Below are 15,292 nucleotides of genomic sequence, written 5' to 3' on the forward strand. Positions count from 1 at the left end.
CATAATGACAAAAAGCTGATGAACATAACAAGCCAGGACAAGGTCTATACTGGTACCTCTCAGATATATTATTTCTGATTTTAACAGGATACTGCTAACATATAGTCTCCAAAAATTATTTAAAAGTATTATTTTGATCTTTAAAATTTAGAAGAATAAGTCAAACCAATTAAGATGAAAGCACAATTATAGAAGCTATTTACAATGACTCATATTCATATGTACATTTATGACTAAAATTTCATTAATGCTTATTCTAAAACTTTTCTAGAATTACATGCTGAAAGGTTATATGTGTCACTGATTAAAGAAATTACGACTAGATGTTTTACTACTGCAACAAGGAAAATATATTGAAAAATATATGATAAGATTAAAAGAAAATCAGAATAAAGAGTTGAAATAAAAATATTTCATAAATATATTATATATGGCAATGAAAATGAGAGTTTTCAATTACTAGTTACCTAAAATTATTTTTTTAACAGAAAACGAATTGCAAATTGGTATTCAATAGAAATGCAGAAAAAGAATAAAGTAATTATTATGAACCATATTTAGGCCATGAAGTCATTTTTTGCATGTTTTTTTTTCCTTTTCTATCTTACAAATTTTCTTTTTAAATATTTGCTTATAATGATGTTTATCATAATCAGACAAAATTTAGATAAATGTATATTGGCAGCTGGGACCTGAGTATTTTTCTCTTTCATGATTAAATCTATTCTATAGGCACTTATTGATTTAAGAAGGAATAAGAAGACTCCTGGGACACTTGTTTAGCTAGGTTCAAAATCTTGTTTCTGAGAAATGGGCCTAACAATTTAGAGGTTCTCACAATATCAGTCCTTTAGAAAAATTATATTAGTAAGAAGCATAAAAAGTCAAACCAAGAGCATAGAGAAAAGAAAACCGTTCTTTCAAGAACACCCAGTTTTTATACCAAAACACCACACTAGGGCATGTGTACACCAGAGGAAGAAAAGGCTGTGTTTTCTGACAGTTTACTTGATTTAACACTATAACAGGCAATTCAGCCAGAATAAAAAGTAATCTGTCTTCGGTATCCCTGGCCCATCCATATCCATTAAGTTCTGGTGTTTTATGGAACAGCAGGGTGAATATAATTAACAATAATGCATTACATACCTCAGACTAGTTAGGAGAGAGAAATTTGAATGTTCTCATCATAAAAAATTAAAATGCTTAGTGATGGATATGCTAATTATCCTAAGTCCTTCATTGTCCAATGTATATGAGGAACAAAACATCAGATTGTAATTCATAAATATGCATATATATTATGTGTAAATCACAATAAAAAGAAAAAAAATGAAGTAAATTTAAAAGAACAGCCACAAAGTAGGGTCAGTGCCAGGGACAGTAATTATCTCGAGGAGGCAGTAACCACAGTATCTGCTGCACAGAAGAGCTACTCTACAGCCAAGGGGCCTGTGACTGTAATGTAACTGATGAATAAAGAAATATGTGAATTTATTCAACCTATAAGATACAACTTTTAAGTATTTGAGGACCTCAGATTCCCCAAATATTGTTCAAGAGAGGAATTTTGCAAGGAATTTAAATTCTTACATGAGAAAATGGGAAGACCCCCAAATGTCTTATATATACTTGCAAAAGAAAGAAAGAAAGAAAGAAAGAAAGAAAGAAAGAAAGAAAGAAAGAAAGAAAGAAAGAAAGAAAGAAAGAAAGAAAATAATTCTAGCACTGTGGTGAAAATTTCACAAGCTTTCTAAAAAATCTTTAATTTGCTTTTAGTATTTCAAGATCCCATCCCTCCTAAATATGAAAATTGCTTTAATGCACTTTACATTTCATAGTTTTCTGGTGCCTTGGTTTTCTGGGGGGAAAGGGATAAAAGAATATATTTCTCAAAAGCTATAAAGTTAAGGATAGTGTGTATATTTGTGTGTGTGTGTGTGTGTGTGTGTGTGTGCGTGTGCGCACAATACATACAGGTCTTTCTAGCAGAATCTTCCACAAAAAGAGAAGAGATGTCTTCATCCACTCCTGCTTCATTCTTCGCTATACAAGTATATGCTCCAGTATCTTCATAGCGCACATTGCTTATGTGAACCTCACTGCCATTTGCTGAGAACAGAAGGCAAATGCAACTTGTAAACTACAATTTCAGTTTTGGTACAGTGCTTTCTGATTACACAGTCAAACAGTTCACTTAGCTTGTCCCAATTAAACTGTTTTCCTGCCTACTTCCATACTTTGGAAGCATGCCAAATTCTTCCAAAAGCATTTGAGAGTTTTGTAAACTGTGCTGTCATTCTATTACTAAGAGCCTAATAACTCTGTATCAAATGCACATGATTTATATTTTACATTTATATTTATATTTTATACCATTTCTTTGCCTGTATTGCATATCAAGTGATTCATACTAGTAACTATAATTTATTAATCTACTTAGAAATCACTTTTTTTCTAAGCTTTTATAGAAACTTAACAAGCTGTGCTATTCATTTTCAAGAAAACACATATGAAAATACACTCAAAGGATACTGAGAATGTTTGTGTGTACCATTGTCATTATACAAACTTATTACTGAGTTCTTATTACATATTTGGAATTTTTAGGGCTGGAGGACACAAAGATAATAACCCATAATTGCCTTTAAGAATTTCAGTCTCTTTCCAGAAATTTAGCTAAAATTCAGTATTAGATGGAAGTTGACAGGATCAATGTGAGACCAAAGAGTTAAGGAAATGCCTAACACAAATTTCAAATATTGGGGAGATAATATTTTAAGTTAAACTTTGAATAATAAGCTATATTCCCCAATGTGGAACCAAGGGGATAATTAATAATTTACAATATACTGGCAGTAGGCAAATAAAGTCTTGAGCTTCAACGAATGAATCATCAACTCTGAGGATGAGGACTGGACACTTGTTCCATCTGCCTCTAAAACTCTTTGTTTATTGTCCTCATTTGTTGAGGTTCCTTCCTTTCTGTGCCCTCTGCTCCTCTCCCTACTTCTCTCTTCCCTCCCTCCTTTCCTTTATCTTTTCATATACATGTCTGTGTGCATAGCTCTGTGTGTTTTGTGTCTGTGTGTTCCATGTTATCCAATCATAAGAATATGATGGGTGGTAGAATGGAACATGGTTTCTTATGGTGCTTTGTTTGTTTGGGGTACTGGGTATCGGACCCAGGGCATGATAACCAAAGAGCTACATCCCTGGTCCTTTTTTATTTTTTTATTTTGAGACAGGATATCATTAAATTGCTGGGAGTCTCCCTATGTTTCTGAGGCTGACATCAAACTTGCAACCCTCCTGCCTCATCCTCTAGCCACTACATCTCTCTGGAACAGGACTGTTTTTGACAGAAAGAGGACAATACCATTAGTGCATCTAAGTTTTGGAAAAGAAGAATAGAAAACCAATGGCAAAAACTTGAATGCCATCCCTAGGAATTAGTGGTTCTGAAAGTATGTGAATAAAATATGGAGAGGGACTGAATGTTTGGGGAATAGTAATCATTTGAATAAATTTAAACTTTTTCTTTACTTAGAAATGCTTACTGCATATACTCTTTTCCCCAATCCTTTTTGAGAAACACCACTTCAAAACAAAGATTGGCAGGTTTTTGTTTTGTTCTGCTGAAAAAAGCCAGATAGTAAATTTTTTAGGCTTTGTGGCCGTACAGTTTCTGTGGCAATGAGTCACCTCTGACAAAACAGTATTAAAGCACCCATACAAAATATTTTTTTAAGAATAAATGCAGCTATTTTCTAAAAAGAAATAAAATAAACTCAACCTTTTATCTACAAAAATTGACAGCTATCTTACTTTATGTGGACCTTGGATCATAAACCCTGCTTCTAAATGTTAGAGAATTAATAGTACATTGAAACCCCAGTCAACCTCTTTTTTTACATGATATATAGCTCCCTCCAAAAATCATACCTTTATTTTGAAGACTTACATCTAAAATCTCTAGATTTACATCACAAGCTCAACTGAATTTGTTCATTCTTTAAATTATCTTTCCCAATATTCTTATATATCTTCCAAACACGTATTCCTGGAGGTTTTTCACTCTCTTACCACAACTATCAACTTCTTTGTCTATTTATCATCCTAACATGTCTGATTACTAACTTCTAGAACTAGAATATGCAAACCTATCCTGGCACTACCCTGAAGTCCCTATACTTGGTTCTGGGAGTAAATTACAATTCTAATCTTTAAGTAAATTTATAAATTTTCAAATTCAGTTTTCAGTTTGCTGGATATTCAGTACTACTTGAAATCCATTTTACTTAACATTTATAGCTAGATATTAACTTAGATATTTATCTTTTCATATCCTACTATGCTATTACTTTAGATGGTTACTCTCTTATATTTTCTTATTGTAATACAATTATTTTGTTTGTTTGTTTGTTTTCATGGAAAATTTTCCAGGCTTTCTCATTAATTCCAGGGCTCTTTCTGTAAACTTTGTCTCACTCATTTCTCTCTACTGATACTTGCCTCAGATATTATCCATTAGTCCTAACTTTTCCCACAAGCAGCTACTTGTTTTCTTACTTTCAAAATCTGGAAGGATATTTTTTATTGTTTCAGCCTTTACATTGAAGACTGATTGCTACTGAGACATAAAGACAAGCTTAACAGATAAACACATGTTAATGACCTTATGTAACCTTCCTATGTGTCCTGACATTGTTGAGCTCTTTCCCACTTTTAACTTTCTCTTCTTTTCTTCTTTAGTGTCTATCACTTGGTCTCCTGAATCTGCTGATTTTTTTTACTCTCTTTGTTCTATTTATTTTAATCTGTTCAGGATTAATATTTGTGTTGTTTCGAAATTTTACTTCCTCTTATTCACATATTATCCCATATATTACCACAATTATTCAATTACTGCCTGGACTTGAACTTCACACACAAAGACTAAAGAAACACATGATGAACAATTGGAAAATTATATAATCACTGAATCTAACAAAGTGGGACACTATAGTATCCATAGTATGTGCACAGATTTTTCTCTTGGGTTGTCCTTCCTACTTTTTAATTTTTTTCTTATTATCCTTTCAAAATTGTATCCATTTTCTTATGTATCTAAAATTAATAAACTATTTTGTAAGAACCTCCAACTATGTCTTCCCACTACCTCTGGAAACAAAATATATGTTTGTATAGTACAGTTTACTGTTATTAAGTGGGTCAGAGATGACAAAATCAGAAACTACTCAGACTTTATTATTTTATATTAATCAAATTAACCTGATCTCTATGTTATAAACATCTAAGTTTATCAGTATATCGATTTCTAGGATTCATGTTTAGAAAATTGAATAATACTTTAACAGACTCATTAATATTGACTTGTAAAAATAAGAGTTTGAGAAAGCTTTATTTTAAAAGGTTTACTAATTAAAATTATTCACTAACAAAGTAGAATAATAATAGAAACATCTGCTTATATAAATAATAAAATATACAATTTGTACTAATGTCAATTGAAGAACTTTAAAGGCATGGAATAAGGAATATAATGCCTATGAAATCTGTATTTAAATGAAGTGACTATTGTGCTACATCTAACAATGAAAATTGGATTTGAACTTTCCTTTATGCTAGTATAATTAACAAATAATATGAAATTACTTTGACACATTTGACCTTTAAAAACAATTTATTTTCCATTTCCCATCTATGAAATGTGGATTTGTGATCCTTTATAATCTATATAATAATGTCTAATCATATATATATTTCAAAATAATAAAGTTAGCATAATATTTTGTTTAGAATGGAATAAATTAATGATTAATAAAATGTAAATGTGAAATACAATTAGTAACATGAATTATTTTATTTGTTTACAAAATATGCTAGATAAAAAATATGCTAGAAAATCTTCACTAAAGATATCAAGATTTTTAAAACCATCTATCAATATCTATTTTAATCTATTACTCAAGCATAGAAAAAGTAACTTCCAAATATTTCTATAAAGAGTTCCATTTATTTTGTTCAGCATATATGCTATAATTCAAAAGTATTTAAAAGATATGTTATTTAATATATTACTTATCAACAAAAGGATGGCATAATTAATCATTATGACAAGACTATTATTTAAACCATTAAAAATATTAAAGGGCTCTTTCAAATATGTCTAATTATAACCATTATTTCAGATCCATTACATTCTATTGCCAAGAAGACTCATATTTTCTTTTCTTCTCAAATAATATAAAATGTGTTAACATTTTAGTATAAAACTTCTGCATAATTTAAAAGAGTGAGGGAAAGCAAGGAAAAAGTACCTTGAAGAGTGAGTTGTTTGGACAGCTTTGGTGTAATATCTATTCCATTCTTCAGCCATCCAAGCTGAGGATTTGGGATGCCCTCTGCATGGCACCTAAGACTTGCAGTTACACCAGGTTCCCTAGCCTGACTTTCTGGATACACTCGAATGACTGGAGGAACTAAAAAAAGTGAAAAAAGTGAATTAGACAGATATACATCAGTTGATACTCCAAAACAAATAAATAAAACTTGCAATATGGGAAATTATAAACTGTATATTTTAATGATTTGCACATTTATATAAGATCTTAATTTATAAATACCATTATCCACTAATTATCCACTAAAATAAATAAAGATAAACGTTTGTTTGGAAAATTGTAATATGAATCTAGTAACTTGTTTCAGAAATGAAAAAAGTCCACAAAGAACAAACTACACATATCAAAAGTTCACAGGAAAAAAAAATCAAAGAGCTTTCCATTTGCCAAATATGGAACAAATTTAACATTAAAATAATAAATTGTTATAAAGGAGTATAAGGAATTCAATCTCAATGAATTGAAGTACCTAAATAAATAAATACATAATGAGAGAGAAATGAAAGCATTTTCTCACTAAATCATATTTAGATTGAGATAATAGCTCCATTTGCATTTGAATGCAAAGCATAAACATTTAGAATTTTTTTTTCTTTCAGTTTTTAGAGGGAATGCTTTCAATTTTTCTCCATTTAGAATGATGTTGGCCTTGGGTTTAAGGTCTACCACTTTTACAATGTTAAGGTATGTTCTACTATGCCTGTTTTTCTAGTGTTTTGAACATAAATGGGTGGTGCATTTTGTCAAGCACTGTATTTTGTCATGGAATTCTTATCAATATAATTCTTAATTATATTGATGTGGTGAATTACATTTATTAATTTCCGTATGTTGAACCAAACTTGCACCCTTGGGTGAGCACCACTTGATCATGGTGCACTATCCTCTTAACACATTTTTGTACGTGATTTCCCTGTATATTACTGAGAATTTTTGTATCTACATTCATTGGGGATATTGGTCTGAAGTTTTCTTTCCTTGATATATCTTTGTCTGATTTCAGAGGTTGATCTTAGCTTCATGGAATGAGTTTGGAAGGGTTCCCTCTCTTTCTTTTTCATGGCATACTTTGAAGAGAATCTGACTGGTCCTGGGCTTTTCTTTGCTGGTAGGGCTTTTATGGAATCTTCAATTTCTTTTCTGAAAACTTATCTATGTCCTCCTGATTCAATTTAGGTAGGTCAGATATCTCTAGAAATTTGTTGATGTCCTCCAAACTTTCTATTTTAGGAGCATGAATTTTCAAAATAGCTTCTGATTATCATCTGTATTTCAGTAGGGTCCATGGTAATATTTCCTTTTCATTACATGTGATTAGCTTACAAAAGGGTGTATCAACTTTATTTATTTTTTCAAAGAACCAACTTTTTCTTTTGCTGCTTTTTTGCATTCGTTTGCTTTTGTTTCAATTTCATTGATATTGGCTCTGATTTTAATTATTTCCTACCTTCTACTGCTTTTGTTGTTGATTTGTTATTCTTTTTCTAGGGCTTTAAGCTATAATGTTAGGTTGTTTATTTTGTGGCTTTCTATTTTTCTAATGAATGAGCTCAATGCAATGAACTTTTCTCTAAGGACTGCGTTCAAAGTGTCCCAGAGATTTTGATATGTTGTGTTGCTATTCTCATTTACCTCTATTTTTTTTAATATTTTACCTCTGATTTTTTCTGATACTCATTGGTCATTCAATGGCATATTATTTAGTCTCCAGGAATTAAAGTAGTTTCTATTTTTATTTTATTTTTTTCTAATTTCATTCCTTTTAGATCTGATAGAATGCAAGGTATTCTCTCTATTTTTTGTATTAGATAAGAGTTGCTTTATGGCATAAAATATGGTCTATTTTAGGGAAGAATTCATGTGGTGCTGAGAAGAAAGTGTACTCAGTCATTGATGGATGAAATATTCTAAATATGTCCAACATAGTACTTGAACTTCTAGCAAGAACAATTAGGAAAAGAAAGAAATTAAAAGGATATGATAGTATGGCATTATGTAAAAATGTGAATGTGTAACCGATGTGATTCTGCAATCTGTATTTGGGGTAAAAATGGGAGTTCATAACTCACTTGAAGCTAATGTTTGAAATATGATATGTCAAGAGCTTTGTAAGGTTTTGAACAACCAATAAAAAAAGAAGAATTAAAGAAGAAAAGAAAAACAAAAAATGTATTTAACTAAATGAAAATGAAAATAAAACTGTTTCAAAATAAAGGAAAAAAAGGATATGAATAGGAAAGGAAGAGTTTAAATTACCCCTATGCAGACAACATGATTTTATATTTAGAAGACAAAAAAACATATAAACAAACAAAAACTCAACCAGAAAACATCTAAAAGTAGCAGGATATAAAATTAACACCCATAAATCAAATGTGTTTCTATACATCAATGATGAATCCACTGAAAGAGCAATTAAGGAAACTTTTCCATTCACAATAGTCTAAAAAAATAAAAAATAAAGTCTAAAAAAATAATAAAATCTAACAAAAGAGATGAAAGCCCTCTATAATGAAAACTATGAACTCTAAAGAAAGAAATTCAAAAAGACCTTAGAAGATGGAAAGATCTCCCATGGCTCTTGAATGGGCAGAATTAAAATTGTCAAGATGACCATACTATCAAAAGTGCTATACTAATTCAATGACATTCTTCATAGAAATAGAAAAGGCAGTCATGAAATTCATTTTGAAAAATAAGAGGCCCCAAATAGCCAAATCAATCTTTAGTGAGAAAAGTTAAATAGAAGGCCTCACAAAACCATATCTTAAACTAAACTACAGAGCTAGAGAAACAAAAACAGCATAGTATTGCCACCAAATCAAAAATGAAGACCAATGGAACAGAATAGAGGACACAGAGGCAAACACACATAAATATAGTTATCTCACATTAGACACAGGGCCATAAACATTCATTGGAGAAAAGATAGCATCTTCAAGAAGTGGTTTGGGGAAAATGGTAAATCTATATGTAGTAAAATGAAATTTAATCTCTATCTTTCACCTTGCACAAAACTCAACTCAAAGTACCTAGGTATTAGAACAGAGACATTGTGCCTACTAGAAGAAAATGTAGGCAAAATTTTCCATCATGCTGACTTAGGTACTGACTTCCTCAACAAAAATCTCAAAGCACAAGAAGTAAAATCAAGAATCAGTAGATAGAATGGTACCAAATTAAAAAGGTTCTTTATAGCAAAGAAATCTATAAAAAATATGAAGAGAAAACCTACAGAATGGGAGAAAATCTTTGTCACTTGCACCACAGATAGAGCATAAATCTCCAGGATATATAAAAAACTCAAAAAACTTAACACCAAAACAAACAAACAAACAAAAAACCAAAATAACCCTATCAATCAATGAGCAAAGGAACTGAGCAGAAGAAATACAAATGCTCAACAAATGTATAAAACAATGTTCAATATCTCCAGCAATTAGAGAAATGCAAATTAAAACTACACTGAAATTCCATCTCACTTCAGTCGGAATGGCAATTATCATGAATACAAGTAACAATAAATTTTGCAAGGGTGTGGGGGAAAAGGTACACTCATACATTGCTGGCAGGACCTCAAATTGGTTCAAGGACTCTGGAAAGAAGTATGGACACTCCTCAGAAAACTTGGAATGGAACCATCATTTGACCCAGTTATCTCACTCTTTAGTATATACCCAAAGGACTTAAAATGAGCATATTACAGTAATGCAGCCACATCAATGTTCATATCAGCTCAATTCACAATAGCTAAGCTATGAAATCAAAACAGGTGCCATTTAACAAATGAATGGATAAAGAAAATGATATTTACACAGCAGATATAACTTAGCCATAAAAAGAATGACTTTATGAATTCCATTGGTAAATGGATGGAGCTGGAGACTATCATGTTAAGTAAAATAAGCAATCACCCAAAACTAAAGGTAAAATGGTTTCTCTGACATGCAGATGCTAACACACAACAAGAATGAGAGAGAATAGAAATTCTGTGGATTAGACAAATGTGAATGAAGGAAGGAAGGGAAGGATACAAATAGCAAAGATAGTAGAATGAATCGGACATAACTTTCCTATGTTCATATAAGAATTCAACACCAGTGAAACTCCATATCATGTACAACCACAAGAATGGGATCCTAATTAGAATAAGTTATACTCCATGTAATGTATAATATGTCAAAATACATTCTACTGTCATGTATATGTAAAAAGAACAAAAAAGGAAAGAAAAGGAATAATATTCTGCCAAAAAAGTAATAAGAGTTTTATAATAAACACTACAAAACAATACTGGAAGGATTTAAAGAAAAATTAAATATATTTACACACATCTTGTGTTGGTGAATAGAAATAATCAGTTACTATGATACTAGTATTCCCAAATTAATCCACAGATACAATGTAGCCTCACTAAAATTTTTTGTTTATTTTTTTAGGTACTAGAGATTAAAGTTAGGGCACTCAACCACTGAGCCACATCCCCAGCCCTAATTTGTATTTTATTTAGAGACAGGGTCTCACTGAGTTGCTTAATGCCTTGCTTTTGCTGAGGCTGATTTTGAACTCACAATCCTCCTGCCACAGCCTCCTGAGCTGCTGGGATTACAGACATACACGACCACAGCCAGCATAAAATTTTAACTGATTTTGCTTTTAAGAAAAGAAAGAAGTAGCTATACTGTGGAAACAATCTAGATGCCCTTCAATAGATTAATGGATTAAAAAAAAGGTGGCATATATACACAATAGAATATTACTCAGCAATAAAAGAGAATAAAATTATGGCATTTGCAGGTAAATGGATGGTGTTAGAGAAAAATAATGCTAAGTGAAGTTAGCCAATCCCAAAAAACCAAATGCTGAATGTTTTCTCTGATATAAGGAGGCTGATTTATGGTAGGGTAGAGAGGGGGAACAGGGGAGGAACTCTAGATAAGGCCAGGTGGGAGGGGAATGAAGGTGGTATGGGGTTAGAAATGATGGTGGAATGTGATGGACATTATTATCCAAAGTACATGTATAAAGACATGAATTGGTGTGAATATACTTTGTATACAGAGATATGAAAAATTGGGCTCTATATGTGAAATAAGAATTGTAATGCATTCTGCTGTCATAAATGATTAAAAATATATTAAAAATAAAGAAAAGGAAGAGCTAATTCTCAAATTCAAATGGAATACAAACAAATAAAAAGATACTCAATTGATTTAAAAAAAAAACTTCCTAAGGAAAAGAAAAAAGACTGGAGGACTTGATTTCAAAACTTAACAAAAAGCTACAATAATTTAAAAAGTGTGACACTGCCATGAGGATAAATATACAGAACAATTGTATGGAGTTGAGAGTACATAAATAAGCACATACATTTATGGCAAATTATTACAATGACAAGGAACAGATATTTCAAGAAAATATGGATAATGTCTAGTAGGAAAATGAATTTAAACACCTACTTAAAATATAAAATTTAGCTCAAAATCAAAGTTCTGAATGTAGGAGATAAAACTTAAAAACTCTTCCAAAAACATAGGAATAAATTTTGTTGACATTAGATTTGACAGCAATTTGTTAAATATGACCCCTATAAGCACAATCAAGAACAAAAAAAAATTGAACTTTATCCAAATTAATTTTTCGTGTGTGTGCGCATCAAAGGACACTATTGAAAAGAGTAAATATAACTCACAGAATAGAAAAATTAATTTGAAAATTATATTTTATAATAGACTAGTTTCCTGTACATAAAAGGAACTGTGAAAATTCAGAAAAACAAGAACAACAAAACAAAAACAAGTAGACAACTCTATTAAAATATCGATCAAAACAAATATTTTGATAGATGTTTCTTCAAAGAAGAAATGAAAATGACTGATGGGCACCTGAAAAATATTTAAAAAGTAATGTAAATTAATTTTATTTAGAGATAGGGTCTTACTGAGTTGCTTATTGCAAATGGTTATTAAAATGAAGAAATGAAAGCAGACAATTATATACATCAAGAAGGAGATCTGAAGAAATGGGAACTCTTAAGCACATTGCTGAGGGGAGTGTTAAATAACGTAAGCACTCAGCTACTGTGAAAAGACATTTGATGGGTCCTCAAAACGTTAAACACAGAATTGTCATATTAATAAGCAATTCCAGATCTACCTCTATACGACATGAGAATTGAAAAAGGTTTTCCAAACAATGTTCACGTGAATACTTACAAAGCTAAAACGTACAAACAACACAAATGATCATCAAATGATAATGGAAAAATAAAACATGGCTTTGTCAGACAACATGCTATTTTTGGAAATAAAAAAAATAAATATTTACACATGGCACAATGTGAATATTTAAGACATAATGCTGTCTGAAAGAAGTCAGACAAAAGACCATATATTGAAGGAGTCCATTTATATGAAATGTCTCGAATGAGTAAACCCATCAAGATAGAAAGATTTGTGGATTGAGAGGGAATAGAAATGGGGGGAAATGGCTTAATGGGTATAAATTTTATTTTAGGTGAAAACATTGTGGGGATTAGATGGTAGTAATGGCTAGTCAACACTGTAAATGTATTATAAGCCACTGAATTGTACACTTGAAAAAGGTTAAATAGTTTGTGAACATTACCTTAATAAAAAGAGGAAAGAAGGACTGAAGAAAGATTCTAGATTTAAAAAACCTAGAGAGTCAAGATAATTAATTATAGCGAGGAAGCCCATATTGGATCCTGAAACAGGAAAAATGAGGTATAGAACATAATGCTTGGAAAAATGACAAAACCTGGATATGGGCTGTGTACTTAATAATGAGATTCTATTAATGTTATACTTCCTGGTAAATGAAATATATTTTGATTGGGTGAATCAATTTTCTTTAAAAAAAACACTCTATTAACTAATTGTTAAAAGAAAAAGTCTTAAGCTATATACCATTATGCATGTAAAATCATTGACATTAACAATGAGATGAGTTAAACATAATGTTAATCATTAAGTAAAGGCAGAATCAATAGCTACAAGAAGTAGAATCTAGATCACTTGAGAACTTCCTGTTTCCAGTAATGGAAAAGTAGACTCTGACTCCAATCATATATCTTCCTGAGTAGAACTTAATATCCTTGGAAAGTTTTCAGAAAGCATTTTTTGAAATATAAGTAACTTAGAAAATACTGAAGAATTGAAGAAATAGAAAGGAGGTTCTTCAAAGCTTGTGGGAGGGACCTAGAGCTTTTTCTGCCTCAAGAATATCTTCTAACACAGGCAAAGATTCTGAAAGTAAGAGTTAATTAATAATCAAATATCCCGCCTTCTACACACATACTCTCACAGGCATACATCACTTAACAAGGGGACTTGCTCTGAGAAATGCATCATTACGTAAGTTTTTGTGGTCTTAACATCATAGAGTTTACTTACACAAATTGAGTACAAAGTCATGAGGTGATAAAATTTTATGAAACCACCATCATATATGAAGTTCATTCTTGACTAAAACATTGCTATGCAGTGCATGAATACACATATACATGTGTATATTATATAATAAACATAATTTTATATAAAGACATAATTGAAAATATTAAGAGGATTTAGTTTTGGGTTTTTAACCATGTATTAATTCATGCATTTTTTTTAAAGTTTGGCCCTGTTCCTGCATTGACTCACATATGCTGGTTTACCTCTTCTACTCCTATGAAGTCCCCAAACTTCTTGATGGCCAGAAATACTTATTCATCTAGCTAGCCATGCATCCATTCATCCAACCCTTGCCAATATCTGTGAATCAAATGAGAAACAAAGTATTTTGGTAGGCTGAAGGAAATTAGGTAAACAATGTGTTCCTATGCTAATTTTGGTTGGACTAGATCACTGGATGCATCACTTTGAAGTGACCACAAAATATTCAGAGACTTAAGATAGGATTTTTGGAACCCACAAGTGTCTAGCAGAAGTAAATGAATATCCTCACTTGAAGAAATTATTGTCTCTATATTTCAAATAATTTCTAAAATGATTTATCACAAAGGTTTTCTCCATATAACAAAATATTTCAAGGCTGTAACTCAAAAAATACTTAAAAATACTCAAATAACATTTAACTGAAATAAATCACAACATTTCAGTAATTGAAATTATCATATATTCATCTTTGCTTCATGTATTTAATGAGCAAATAGCTGAAAACAAACACACCAGGAAAATTAGAAAAGTATAAAACATGTTATTGCAACTAAAAAGTCAAAAAGCAAAGCTAGATATGTAAAAAAGGTTGGAAAAGAAATTATGGTGTCAATTTTTTATTTACCTTTTGATTAGATACAACTTCAGAGAAAAGAACTAATAGTAATTTTGTTGAGACAAAAATCTGCCACAAAGTATAGAAGTACACAAATATGGAAAATAGATATGAGAAGATAAGTGAATACAGAATGTATATTTTTTTGTTCTTTTTTAGTTAAACATGACAGAGGAATTCATTTTCACACATCATATATACGTGGAGGATAACTTCCCATTCTGGTTGTTGTACACAACATAGAGCTACACTGGTCATGTATTCATATCTGAACATAGGAAAGTTATGTCCAGTTCACCCTACTGTCTTTCTCATTCCCATCCTCCTTCCCTTACCCCATTCACCTTTATCACAATCTGATGAATCAGGATATATCTATGTGGTATATGGCATACTGTTCTAAGTAGTTTGATGAAATCTCATGCTATCCCATCATTTCCATTTAGAAGGTGAACTATCCCTTTGCCCAGTGTATCAATGCATTATATGGTATCCACCTATTAGTCACTCAATAACCATTACTGGTTATTAATTGACTGTGGTGGTATCTCAGTACTGTTTTAAATTTCTGGCATCCCCTAGGGATATTA

The 15,292-nt window shown here is 31.1% G+C and overlaps 1 protein-coding gene across 3 annotated transcripts in view; it reads right to left on the minus strand.

The window, feature by feature from the left end:
- The window catches only part of LOC113200259 (follistatin-related protein 5), a 737,045-nt gene that overhangs the window by 128,729 nt on the left and 593,024 nt on the right, over positions 1 to 15,292 (minus strand). For all 3 annotated transcript variants that reach the window (XM_077803465.1, XM_077803464.1, XM_077803463.1), the window contains exons 8-9: positions 6,324 to 6,485; positions 1,978 to 2,112 (exon numbers count right to left, since the gene is read on the minus strand). In XM_077803465.1, the coding sequence (XP_077659591.1) occupies positions 1,978 to 2,112; positions 6,324 to 6,485 (297 nt within the window). The remainder of the gene's footprint in view (positions 1 to 1,977; positions 2,113 to 6,323; positions 6,486 to 15,292) is intronic.

This window comes from Urocitellus parryii, chromosome 10, assembly GCF_045843805.1.
Source record: "Urocitellus parryii isolate mUroPar1 chromosome 10, mUroPar1.hap1, whole genome shotgun sequence".
In the NCBI taxonomy this organism is placed as follows: domain Eukaryota; kingdom Metazoa; phylum Chordata; class Mammalia; order Rodentia; family Sciuridae; genus Urocitellus; species Urocitellus parryii.